Here is a 12,363-nt window from a genome sequence, read left to right on the forward strand (position 1 = left end):
AAAAAACAATTGTTGAAACACTGTAATCATTGTCAGAGGAAAATGAAATTGTTACATTCAGTAAAATTATGACAAACCCTTAAAATAACATTACATACATCGCACAGAGAACAACTTCCAGCCGATGGGTGATATGGCTGCAGCCAATTCAAAGTCTTGTTAAAATGACCTGCATGGAAGGGATGGTACGAGGATCACCATGCACCAATCGCAGGAGCATGATAGCTTGTTCCTCGTTACATTGCAAAAGTGACTTCATGATTCAACAATAGGGCCATGTCAAGTAAACCAAATTTTGGTCAATTTTGAAGGTGACCATCTCTGATTTCATTCATACTAGCCCCGTCTAGTTGGCTGCACTTTTTTGACACACTGTGCAGTGCAAGTGTATCCAGTGTCAGGGTGGTGTAAGGGTTTTGCAAGGAAATGACGTTCAACCAACTAGACGGAAAGCGGTGTTCAAGTTCAGAAGGTTCAACAAATGCCTGTCTGCTGCTTTAAACGGTCATTTGATTAATTAGTACTCACCACATGACAGTACACCACACATACACCGACAGAGAAAGTAGTGTAGACACCAAATACACTACTTGACTCCAAATCAACAAACTAGATGACTCAGTGTTGCACCGTGCAACCAACTAGATGCTTCGGTGCAAAGAGAGTCAAAGCGAGTCAAAATGTGCAGCGAACTAGATGGGGCTCCTTAGTTGTTATGAAGTACCACCTAAGGTAGGAAAAATTGCAGATTTGTATCTGTTGTAGTTCTCCAGTTAGAATCAATTCTCTGAAATATGAAAAAACACAATTTCGGCACACATGCAATCACAAAAAAAAAGAATTGACATAGAAGGTTGGGATAAGAACCAAATTGTTGCTTTTTCTGTGCTTTAATTAGATATATCACATGACTACTTTTCAATTTTTTTTCATTTCAAGGTCATTCAAACTTTTTTGAGAATCTTAATTTTTCAAGAACTTATATATTTTGAAAATTTTAAAAAAATGCACGTAGAAACATACATATTTCAACATCAAGTCTTAGAAGTTTTGTTATGGGATCACAATGGGATCATAGATTTTGACATGTATAAACAAATACTATACAATAGGTAAGACTATATGACAGGGTCATATTGAAATGTAAATTCCATTCCTTTGTAAAGGGACTATGTTGCTTACCAAATTGGTTAAATGGTAAAAGTCTCAAAATGTTAAAATATTGGGAGAAGGCAAGTGTCCCCTTGTCCCCCCAAGTTGTGCCTCTGATTTAGGATGGCTATGGGTGAAATATTATGACCAACCACAGTCTGAAAGTATGCCACAATGAGAGTTAGCCAAGGAATGCATGTCTGAACATGTTCAAACAAGTACATGCTTGCTGTTTCCATCAGTCAGCATTCAGTTGTGCCTTGTGCTCTTGCACGGGTTGCATAAGGACTATGTATTTCTGCAAGTTAAGTAGTGGGTTCAGTAAAAGGGTTATTATTACTTATACTAGACATTGTGTGAGTGTTGTTATTCTCCAATATGGCTGAAAAAGTAAGTGAAACAGCAAAGGCTTTCTGCTGCAACCCTTTTAAGAAAGACAGACACCAGAGTGTTAAAAGAAGTCTCCGGTCTGTTACTGAATGGATGTGCGGCATGTCAAACATCATTGTGGCAGGTATGAAAATTTGTGACAGTTGTAGGATACAAATGAAGTTGCCACAGGTTACAAATCAGGAGGCAGATGACTGTTCAGTACCAGTACCCAGTAGCATTAGTCTAGGGTCTAGTAATGTTGACGCATTTGTGTCCGTAGATGTCAGTTTAGAGTATTTGAATAACTCTCTAATCTCTCTAGAAGAATCACCTGTTGCTAAGAGAAAATTGCAAATAAAATCATACAGTGATAAAAAAATATAGGAAAATAAAAAGATGTTTGAGAGAAAGGATACTAAAAGAAGCAAGTACAAATGCAGAGGAAACTGTTGGAAAGAATGCAGAATGTGAAATGATCAGCTAAAACAAAAGTTTTAACAGTACTACGTAAAAGCTGGTCATGCAATAAAATACAAAGAGAATTTCAGGTTAGCAACAGAATGGCAAGAAAAGCGAAAGCATTGGTTAAAGAAAAGGGTATTTTGGTAACACCTAATCCTAAACCTGGAAAGATTTTAAATGAAGCTGTCATTGAAAAGGTAATCAGTTTCTACAACAGTGATGCTGTCAGCCGTCTCATGCCTGGGATAAAAAGACTTTGTTTCAATATGAACAGGTGACTGTAGAATTCATGTTCAAAAGAGGCTAGTGTTGGGTAACTTGAAGGAACTGTATGAGATGTTCAAAAACGAAAATCCTACTGATGAAATTGGGTTTACAAAATTTGCTGATTTACGACCTAAACATTGTGTCTTGGCAGCTGGAAGTGATACGCACACAGTCTGCATTTACACAACACATCAAAATATAAAACTAATGATACAAGTGCTGAAATCCAAGAAAATTACACTGAATGATGGCACAGCTGTAAGTGACTATAAATCGTGTATAGCGCCAGATACAGCATGCCACCTTAATGAGTGTCCTTCGTGTCCAGGTGTAGATAATTTTAAAGATGAGTTACAGTCGCAGCTAGATAATGAACTGGTAGACTACATTACATGCAAGCAATGGGTATCTGTTCACAGATGTAACTTAGTAACTTTCACTAAAACTGCAGATGAGTTTGTAGAATCTTTATGTGAACAGTTGTTAGTTTTGAAGAGACATTCTTTTATTGCAAGGAAACGGACAGACTATTACAATTACTTGAAGCAGAACATTGAAGAAAATGAGGCTGTGGTATGTATGGACTTTGCGGAAAATTATTCATTTCTAGTGCAAGATGAGGCCCAGGCTTTTCGTTGGAACAATGAGCATGCAACTATTTTTCCAATAGCAGTCTACGACAAGGATCACAATGATGTAAAATTCAAAAGTATTGTATGTATCTCTGAATGTCTGCAGCATGACACTGTTGCTGTTCATTTATTTCAAAAAGAGCTTTATCTCTCATCTTAGATTGGTACTGATTAGAGATTTGAAACAAATTTACTACTTCTCAGATGGTTCAGCTACCCAGTTCAAAAACAGGAAAAAACTTCTCAAACATTTACCACCATGTTAATGATTTTGGAGTAGCGGCGGAGTGGCATTTTTATGCTACACCTCATGGGAAAGGAGTGTGTGATGGTCTGGACAGTACTGTGAAAAGACTTACAGGAAGGGCAAGCCTGCAGCGGCACTATGATGATCAAATAATTACACCATCACAGCTGGTTACATGGTGTGAGGAAAACATGGACTCCATACAGTTCTTCTTCAATGAAAAACTACAAAATGAAGAACAAACAATACTTCCAGGTAAATTTCTGTCTGCAAAACCGATACCAGGTACACATAAATTCCACCGTTTCATCCTGGTGTCTGATGCAGTGTGGGTGACAAAGGTATTTTCAACAAGTGTACAGTCATGCACTTTTACTATGTTAGGAGCAGGCATGAAACAGAGGGTGCAACTAGCAGAAGTGAAAGATATGTAACATGTGAGAACAACAATCATTGGTGGCTTGCTGTAGTCTTGGACAAGAATGAGGCTGCAAGTACGGTGGAAGTTGAGTTTCTGCACCCTGCTGGTCCTTCTCCATCATTTAATTTCAAAAGCGACTATGCATATAAACTACAAGTGCCTGTCTCTCAGATCCTCACCCTGGTGGAACCAAGATGTCCCACTGGCCGTAGTTACTACTTTTCAAAGGAAGGAATGGATGCAGCAACCATGGCTCTTGAAAATTACCTTACAGTAATTTAAGGTTGTTGCCATGAAAGAAGGGAAGGTACGATAATAATGTTTTCCTTGTAGAGTGTAATGAACTTTTAGATTTAACTGTAATATTCCCGTGTCATATGGTCTTACCTAGTGTGTAGTATTTGTTTATACATGTCAAAAACTATGATCCCATTGCGATCCCATAACAAAACTTCCGAGACTGATGTTTCTATGTGCATTTTAAAATTTTCAAAATATAGTTTTTTTGAAAAATTAGATTTTCAAAAAAGTTTGAATGTATGATATATCTAATTAAAGCATATAGCAAAAGCAACAATTTGGTTCTTATCCCAACCTTCTATGTCAATTCTAGCTTGATTTATGAGTTTTTTTTGTGATTGCATGTGTGCCGCAAATTGTGCTATTTTTCATACTTTAGAGGGCTCTAACTAGAAAAGTACAACAGATACAAATCTGAAATTTTGCAGTTTTTCCTACTGTAGGGTAGTACTTAACCACTTGCCTGACACATTATTTTCCCAAAAGTGGTCCATATTTTACACATTTTTTTTATTGCGTGTTTGTAATGTACCGATATCGGCAATTAAGGAACAGTAATGAAATTTTCATTTTTGGGGTCAAAAAAGGTTACCAAACTATTCAAAAAACCTCCATAATTATTAACCCGAGTTAACTCGTACATACATGGAAAGTACTACAAATGTTTCAAAATAGCATATAAACTGTGGAAAATAAAATGTCTTCACATTTTAATGTTGAATTCCAGAGACAGATCCAACAGATGAAAGAAAATCTTTGTATAGTACTTTTTGCCACTCTTCGTTGGTGTGGCGTACGAAGCAAGATGCTGATCAACACCACCCATTTTGCATTGTAATCGACCACCACTCGTGGTTTAAGTTTTGCTTTCTGACGTTGTGTTACAGTCATCATTTTAACAGAATGGATGGTTGACAACAATGTCACATCCTTTTTATCTTTCCATTTCATGAGTCACTTTGCCACATTGCAACCCTACTTCTTCATCTTACTTCAATTTGGCTGTTCTTAGAGCCTGTGGTACATCTTTCCTACTGCGTTTTAGTGTTCCAAATACATCAGTCTTTTTTTTAAATGAACAGATCTGCAAGTTGTGGTGAGTTATAATAATTGTCCATTGTCAAACAGTACCCCTTTCCCAACAAATGATATACCAAAGTAAAGATTTTGGAAGGCGACTGTACACCACCACAACTATCTGTATCTGTCTCTTCAGTACACACACTGTCCACTGTTGTATCACTTCCACTCAGGTCCATTTCCTCCTCCTCCTCCTCTTTACTGTTTGTAAGCTTGTCGTCTCTCATCTTGTCATTCTTCACATGATGGAAAACACTAAAACATGAACAGAATGTATTCACACTCACTCACTACACTCACACAACGACCACAAGTACCACTGGAAAGGTGACAAATACGTAGTGTCATAGGGAATCCGGTAGATGGCAGCAAGTTATCTACACCTTCCATCTAGTGGCCAAAATGAGAATTAACACCTTTTAAAGCTCAAACGAGTCTGTTCGGGTAAGCAGAAAAGTGCACTGCAGTTGCACGATTTTAACGAGATAACTCGGGTAAATAATATGTAAAGCAAAAACAAATTCCGAGTTAACTCGGGTTAATCAGGCAAGTGGTTAATGACAATTAAGTATGAATAAAATTAGAGATGGTCAGGTGTTTTTCATTGGTTCACTTGACATGGAATAACCCAATAGTTATTTTGATTAGGGGTCAACCAGTGTGAAATTCTACTAATTCCGCATTAAATGGCCAATATTCTGTGAAAACCTTGAAGTTTTCTCTTACCTCTTTAATTCATGTATGGAACCAGGTGACTGTTGTAAATTTTGCGTGATAATGAATATATATATTATTCCAAACGAACATGTGTACGAGGGTCACTATTTATATTTTGAGCCTAACAATGAAAAAACAGGAATTTGGCATTGAAAACTGCTTTATTGTTTTTCGAAGTATTCTCCTTTATGGTCAATACACTTTTGCATTCGTTCGAACCATTTGTCAAAGCAGTTTTTCCAATCTTCTTGAGACACCTCCATAATATGGTTTTTGAACGCATCAACGGCGTCTTCCGCCGACGAAAATCGTTGTCCACGCAATTTATTCTTGACATTCGGGAACAAGAAGAAGTCATTGGGTGCCAAATCAGGACTGTACGGCAGATGACCCATCAATTCGATTTTTTGACTGTTCATAAAGCCGGTTGTTAGACGAGATGTGTGACGGCTGGCATTGTCTTGATGAAGAATGATCCGACGGCGTTTGTTTGTTTTCCGTATTTGACCGAAGACCTCTGGCAAACAAATTGTTGTGTACCATTCAGAGTTGACCGTTCTACGTTCCTCTAAAGGCACAGTTGCCACATGACCAGTTTTCCCGAAAAAACAGGCGATCATTCGTTTCGATGTGCTTCGAGCGCGAACAACTTTTGTTGGATTGGGTTCATCTTGAAACACCCATACAGTCGACTGCTATTTACGTTCCGCCTCATATGCATATATCCATGATTCGTCACCTGTTACAATCTTATATACGTCTTTTGAAGCACCACGATTGTATTTATTGAGCATTTGTTTGCACCAATTGATGCGAGCGTCTTTTTGAGTTTTTGTCAAATTGTGTGAGATCCAACGAGAACATACCTTTCTCACAGCTAAATGATCATGTAATATTTTATATATGCTGGTGGAACTAATGCCTATGGTTGCCTCAATCTCACAGTATGTTACATGACGATCTTGCAGTATTAGGTTTTGCACAGCATCAATGTTTTCTTGAACAACAACTAATTTTGGACGACCTTCGCGAATCTCGTCGGTGAGCGAATGGCGGCCACGATTAAATTCGTTATACCAGCGTTTCACAGTGGCAAAGGATGGGGCTTCATCGCCAAATGTGGAAGTAAGTTGATCGATGCACTCTTGTCTTGATAATCCACGTCGAAAATCGTAAAAAATCATGGCACGAAAATGTTCACGAGTTAATTCCATTTTATTGTTGTCGCGCAATCTCCAAGGCAACATAAACAACAAAAATGAAGCTATTGACAAAACATTTTAAGTACGTTATGGTCAATAATGCCAGACGATTCCGTGCAAACGTCAAATTGCACCTAACTTCAATCAGTGTTGCCAAGGCTCAAAATATAAATAGTGACCCTCGTATTCCGTATTACTTTGTATGTTATAGTTGCAGTGGCATACTTATACAAGATGACCTGATATCATCTGATATATTGTCCACATAGATACATTTTAATGCAGTGTAACTCTTATCAGACATATCTTGATGTCAACCCTCCAGTCCCAGTGTGCCCTCCAAGGGGGTTGGCCAAATTTCAAATTTTGTAAAAATAAATGTTTTCCGAGATATTAAATTAGAAAGTACAGAATTTCAAATTTCCCGCTGAATATGATTAATGATTGGTTTATGTAGCTTTACTTTCACTCTAGATTAGTGTTGGGCAATATATCATCCAGACAATATATATCGCGATATTGAAAAAAATATTGTCCAGGCAATATCATCTTGACAATATATCGTCACGATATTTTGGCGATATATATCGTGTCTACGATATGTCGTAACAATATTTTGGCAATATATATAGTGTCACAATATTTTAGCAATATATATATATATATATATATCATGTTGACGATATTTCGTAACGATATTTGGCAATATATATATATATATATCGTGGAGATGATATATCGCCGATATCACAACATGGAAAAAATATTGTTTTGTATCGTCTGTGACGATATATCGCGATACCAAATTTCTGATATCGTCCATCCCTACTCTATATCAAATCAACTTAGAACTTTCAAAAAACAAATTTATGCTTTTCTGTTCACTAATACCCCAGCCACCAACTGACCTGGCCAACGTGGTTGAGTGAGTATTGGTATTAGTTTAAGTTGGCTTCATCTCAGCCCTAGACATTAGACGTATTTTGTATAATTCTGCATAATCAATTTTTATGCTTTAAATGATTCATCAGCTTTTTCATTCCTCCCTAGTGGATTGTTGTCTTTGCTGCATTTGGTTAGCTGTATATTACCTCGAGGATGTTGTTTACAATTGCCTTTAACCTGAATGTCTGTTCCAGAACTTTTTCTTGAGAGTTTTATTATTATTAATGTGCAGTTGTTATCCAAGCAATATGTACACATTAGAAGAATTTCTTAAATAAGCGGTTTCTCTTTTTTCTTTTTCAGTGGGTTGATGTACCATGGAAATTACAGCGTTCGGAAAGTTCCTGAAGTCGTTGCACATTCAGGATCTGTTTTGCTACATTTCTACAGTGACATAGCTTACAATATGTCAGGATTTAATATCTCGTATAGGTAAGTCTCATTTTTTAAATCAAATTAAATTGGCTGTTCTGTATCATTGTTGAATTGAGCAGAATGTTTGTTTTAATTTCATTGGTCTACAGTATTGAACAGCAATTAATTAAACTACTCTTGCCTCTGATACAACTTGTTCCAGGTTCAATTCTCACAAGAGCCTGAAAAATTTGGGTGTAGACCCAGCATTGTGAGATTAATTGAAGAGCTTAAAGCCCAAGTTCTGATTGTTTAATTCAGAATTAATTGTACACAGACATTTTTTACTTGGTTTGAATTCTATTTGTGTCTATTAAAATATAAACATGTACTTCCAAGTTTTATTAAATACGTACTGCATCTTGTTTGGAAAATGATTTTGCTCTTCCAAACACTTCTGTATGATTTTTTGTTTACGAGCAGCCATTCATTTACTCTCATCTTATAACCATTTCAGTTTCTGCTTGAGAGAGATGAGTTGTATCTGTCAAAGTGTAGCAGTTATTTGATTTGAGGTAGCTTTATTTATAAATAGTGAAGTTTCAATAAATGTTCTGTTTTATGCATATTATTCATTGCAGGATAAACTCTTGTCCAAGTAATTCTTCTTCGACTGAGTGCTCTGGCCATGGTGTGTGCATACAGGATGGTGTTTGCACGTGCGATGCATCGTATATGGGAGAAGCATGCAACATTCCAAAGTGTCCAAATAATTGTAGTGGGGAAAATGGAGAGTGCGATAGAGAAAACCATAGATGTAATTGCAAGGGCCAGTTCAGAGGTTTGTATATACGTGTTATACGTGTATTTTTTCATTATGTTTGGCATTGCTTGTTACTACCACTAACTTCATTTCAGTGTAGCAAAGCAAGTGTAAAAGTTTCAGTTTTACTTATGAAGTTGTAAGGTGTCGTCGTGATCACTCACCACTCTCCCTTCATTTCCTTTCCTCCAATTCCAGGGGAGTTCTTTCAGGGCTGCCAATATTCCTATCAGCACATATCAACAGGTGAATGACTATGAAGAGCGACGCATAGCGTTACGCAAAATTGGGAAGGAAAACATAACAACTGATGAGGGAAAACGCTCAAAATCAAAATAAAACAAATACCATCCTTTTGAAATCATCATTGCTTAGCTGCATGGCTGGGGAGAGACCTGCGCTCGATCGCCAGCTCTAAACTTCGAAGGAGACGAAGAAAGTGAGCGGAAACATCCATCGCGACACTTTAGGCTGCTCTCATACTGAACTAGGCTTCGTGGCGGTTCCTCTCTCGAACCTTTAGGCCACCCTCTGTCGTCAGCGTCCTCGAGCATAAATCGCCTTCGAAAAACTATACAATCGCAGCTATTACATTAAAAAATCACGAAGACAAAGCGTCCACCCTCATCTTTACCTTCCTCTTTCCTTCAATCACCTTTCAATATCCTATGTCATCTGTTTCTTCACCTCGGCTAAAACTCAGTGGGCTAATGGGATACTCTGACCCCTCTCAGGTACGGGTATAGTAGTACAAATACGTGGGATATGAAGCTTCGACTGTTATGTACTAAATCATTTTACAGGCTATGGGAAAAGGGAGATTTTATAAATGAATAACATCTGTTTCCGAAGAAAGGTCTGCGTCTTCAGTAGGCTTCTTTATGGGCAATTATTTTCCTGAAGATGGTTTATTTCCAAGATATTTTTATAAATTTACATCTTAGTTACAGAACATATTTCCTTCTTATAATTAAATCCATGCGACGTTTGCAGTTTATTTACATAATATGGATCAAGCTGTCATATCAGTTATATAAAGACGACCAGGCGCTTGCTTGGAACTTTATGAACACTCCTTGACATAATGAAGCATAACTTTGACGTGACTGGCGAAGGTTTTAAGTATTGACTCCGATTTTAATATAAATTGGACATTATGGGCTGGCTTCAAGATATATGTAGAAATTCAAACTGCTGTAATTCGTAAAATATTAGAGACATCGACTTGATATCGGGTATGGCAACATGTTAGCATGTTCACAGGGCGAAACCTAACCATGCCAGATATCAATAATGAATAACTTGATCAATAAATAATAATCATGGAGACGAAATAATCTGAACTTATTCTTCCGTATGATGGCATGTTAGCATGCCCACAGGGCGAACCTACTCATACGGCAGAATAACATTAAGTCCTGTTGCTTTATGCAAAAATTGAAAATATATTACGTATATGTTTCGAAGAAATAAAACTGAATTATCACAAAGGTTGAAAGAAATCGTAAATTAACTTATTCTCACGCATGGTGACATGTTAACATGTCCACAGGGCGAACCTACCCATGCGTCAGAATAACAGTAAGTTCTGAGTCGAAATTTAACATTATTTTGTGAAGATTTTATTTAAAATTTCAGAAAACTTCAAAATAAAGTTGAAATGAACTTATTCTTTCGTATGGTGACATGTTAGCATGTCCACAGGGCGAACCTACCCATACAACAGAATAACTATGTCTCTAAGCTAATTTGGGAACGAAGACTGAGTTCTTGAACCCTCCCATAAAGGGAGCTGAGTATTTAAGATGTTAATCCATCGGAGTCGATGATGAAAATGCCCCTGAATTAGGTTCCGAAGCTGTATTTATATCCTTGCATGTCAAGCAGAGCACCTCCCGTGACACAAAAGATAAACATAGCTACAGCTGTGATATGCAGAACTAATTTGTGTATAATGGCAATATTCTAAAGATTAAACAGTATGTTTCATAAGGTTCATTTTTCTATGTCTAAAACAACAGTTATGATCCTTAAAGTTTCTATAATATTCTCTACTATAAAGTTGTCACATTCTTAAGAACTTCTTCCCAATGTTCATAAGGCTTATATTACTAATAACTCCAACTGAAATTTAGCTCTTATGGCTTTCATAATAGTTTGATTCTAAAACTGAGAACACATATTTTTGACTAATTGTCAACAATGAAAGATTTTGCTTTCAAGAAGCTTGCAAATAACAAATTCTAAACTTCTCGAATGACAGAATTAGGTCATTAGTTCAACTATTAAATATCTCATCTTTCATAACGTTTTTATAGTGAATACAAAAAGTAAAATAATTAAGAATAATATTAAATATGACCGAATCTTTGATATGGTTCGGGAGGATCATATCAATATCCCCCCTCGTCAAAAAATAATTTATTCGGCATAGTTATAATTTATTCGGCATAGTTAACGAAGAAGGAGAAATTATTTCAGCTCACAAATCTATATATGAACCTTTTTCCCGTAAAATTTAAATAATGACTTATTCAATTTTCAGACTATAAGTATTTATATACATATATAATGAGAGATGCACTTGTATAGACGTCAGATATTTACAATTCGCTCAACTTAACCTACACATAGACAAACACACATATAGACCAGTACGCACATAGATTAATATACACTTAGATTAAGATACACATAGAGTAACACACATATAGATCAGTACGCATATAGATTAATATACACTTAGATTAAGATACGCATAGACTAATCATAGACAAAGATACAGATCTGTATTCACTCATACACGCACACCCATTTACTTACACCTATCTATTTACATCTATTCACAAACGTACTTATATACCTATTTACATAAGTGCCTGCTGTTTATGCCCCACAGTTAGTGCTTTCAAATGTTTTTGCGTCTGAGGCTTGCGAATCCATTTCTTACATTGACATAGCGTAGAATTCGCCTCTTAGCAGCGGACTTACTATAAACGGTGCAAAATTTCTGCATGACTTCGTGCACTAAGTCATCGAATTTTAACTGCCTTTCCCCCATATGCTTTCAATAACACACTTAAAGTCTTTATTGGGTTCCATCTGATTTACGGTACGACCACTAATCTGAATCGTCTCACTTGCACCATTGTCGCATCCGATCGGCACTCCATCTTCTTCTTCTAGAAACTTGTCCTCTATAGTATCATTCATCAAAGTACTTAATATCTGGTCAAATTCTATGTTCAGATTAGGCGATAAACACAAACTGACCATATCGTCACTATCCACAGGGTACACATTTCCTGCAGTTGCAACGTCAAAGGTGGTTATTTCCTCGGATGTTATTCTTGGGGCATTAGTCCAAGCACTTGGATTCTCTGTAGCTA

General features: G+C 36.7%; 1 protein-coding gene across 1 annotated transcript in view; it reads left to right on the plus strand.

Annotated features, from left to right (window-relative positions):
- The window catches only part of dsd (attractin-like protein dsd), a 76,309-nt gene that overhangs the window by 11,194 nt on the left and 52,752 nt on the right, over positions 1 to 12,363 (plus strand). Inside the window, exons 3-4 of the mRNA XM_083126773.1 lie at positions 8,101 to 8,229; positions 8,793 to 8,992. Of these exons, the coding sequence (XP_082982899.1) occupies positions 8,101 to 8,229; positions 8,793 to 8,992 (329 nt within the window). The remainder of the gene's footprint in view (positions 1 to 8,100; positions 8,230 to 8,792; positions 8,993 to 12,363) is intronic.

Source organism: Lepisma saccharinum, chromosome 8, assembly GCF_977018435.1.
Source record: "Lepisma saccharinum chromosome 8, izLepSacc3.1, whole genome shotgun sequence".
In the NCBI taxonomy this organism is placed as follows: domain Eukaryota; kingdom Metazoa; phylum Arthropoda; class Insecta; order Zygentoma; family Lepismatidae; genus Lepisma; species Lepisma saccharinum.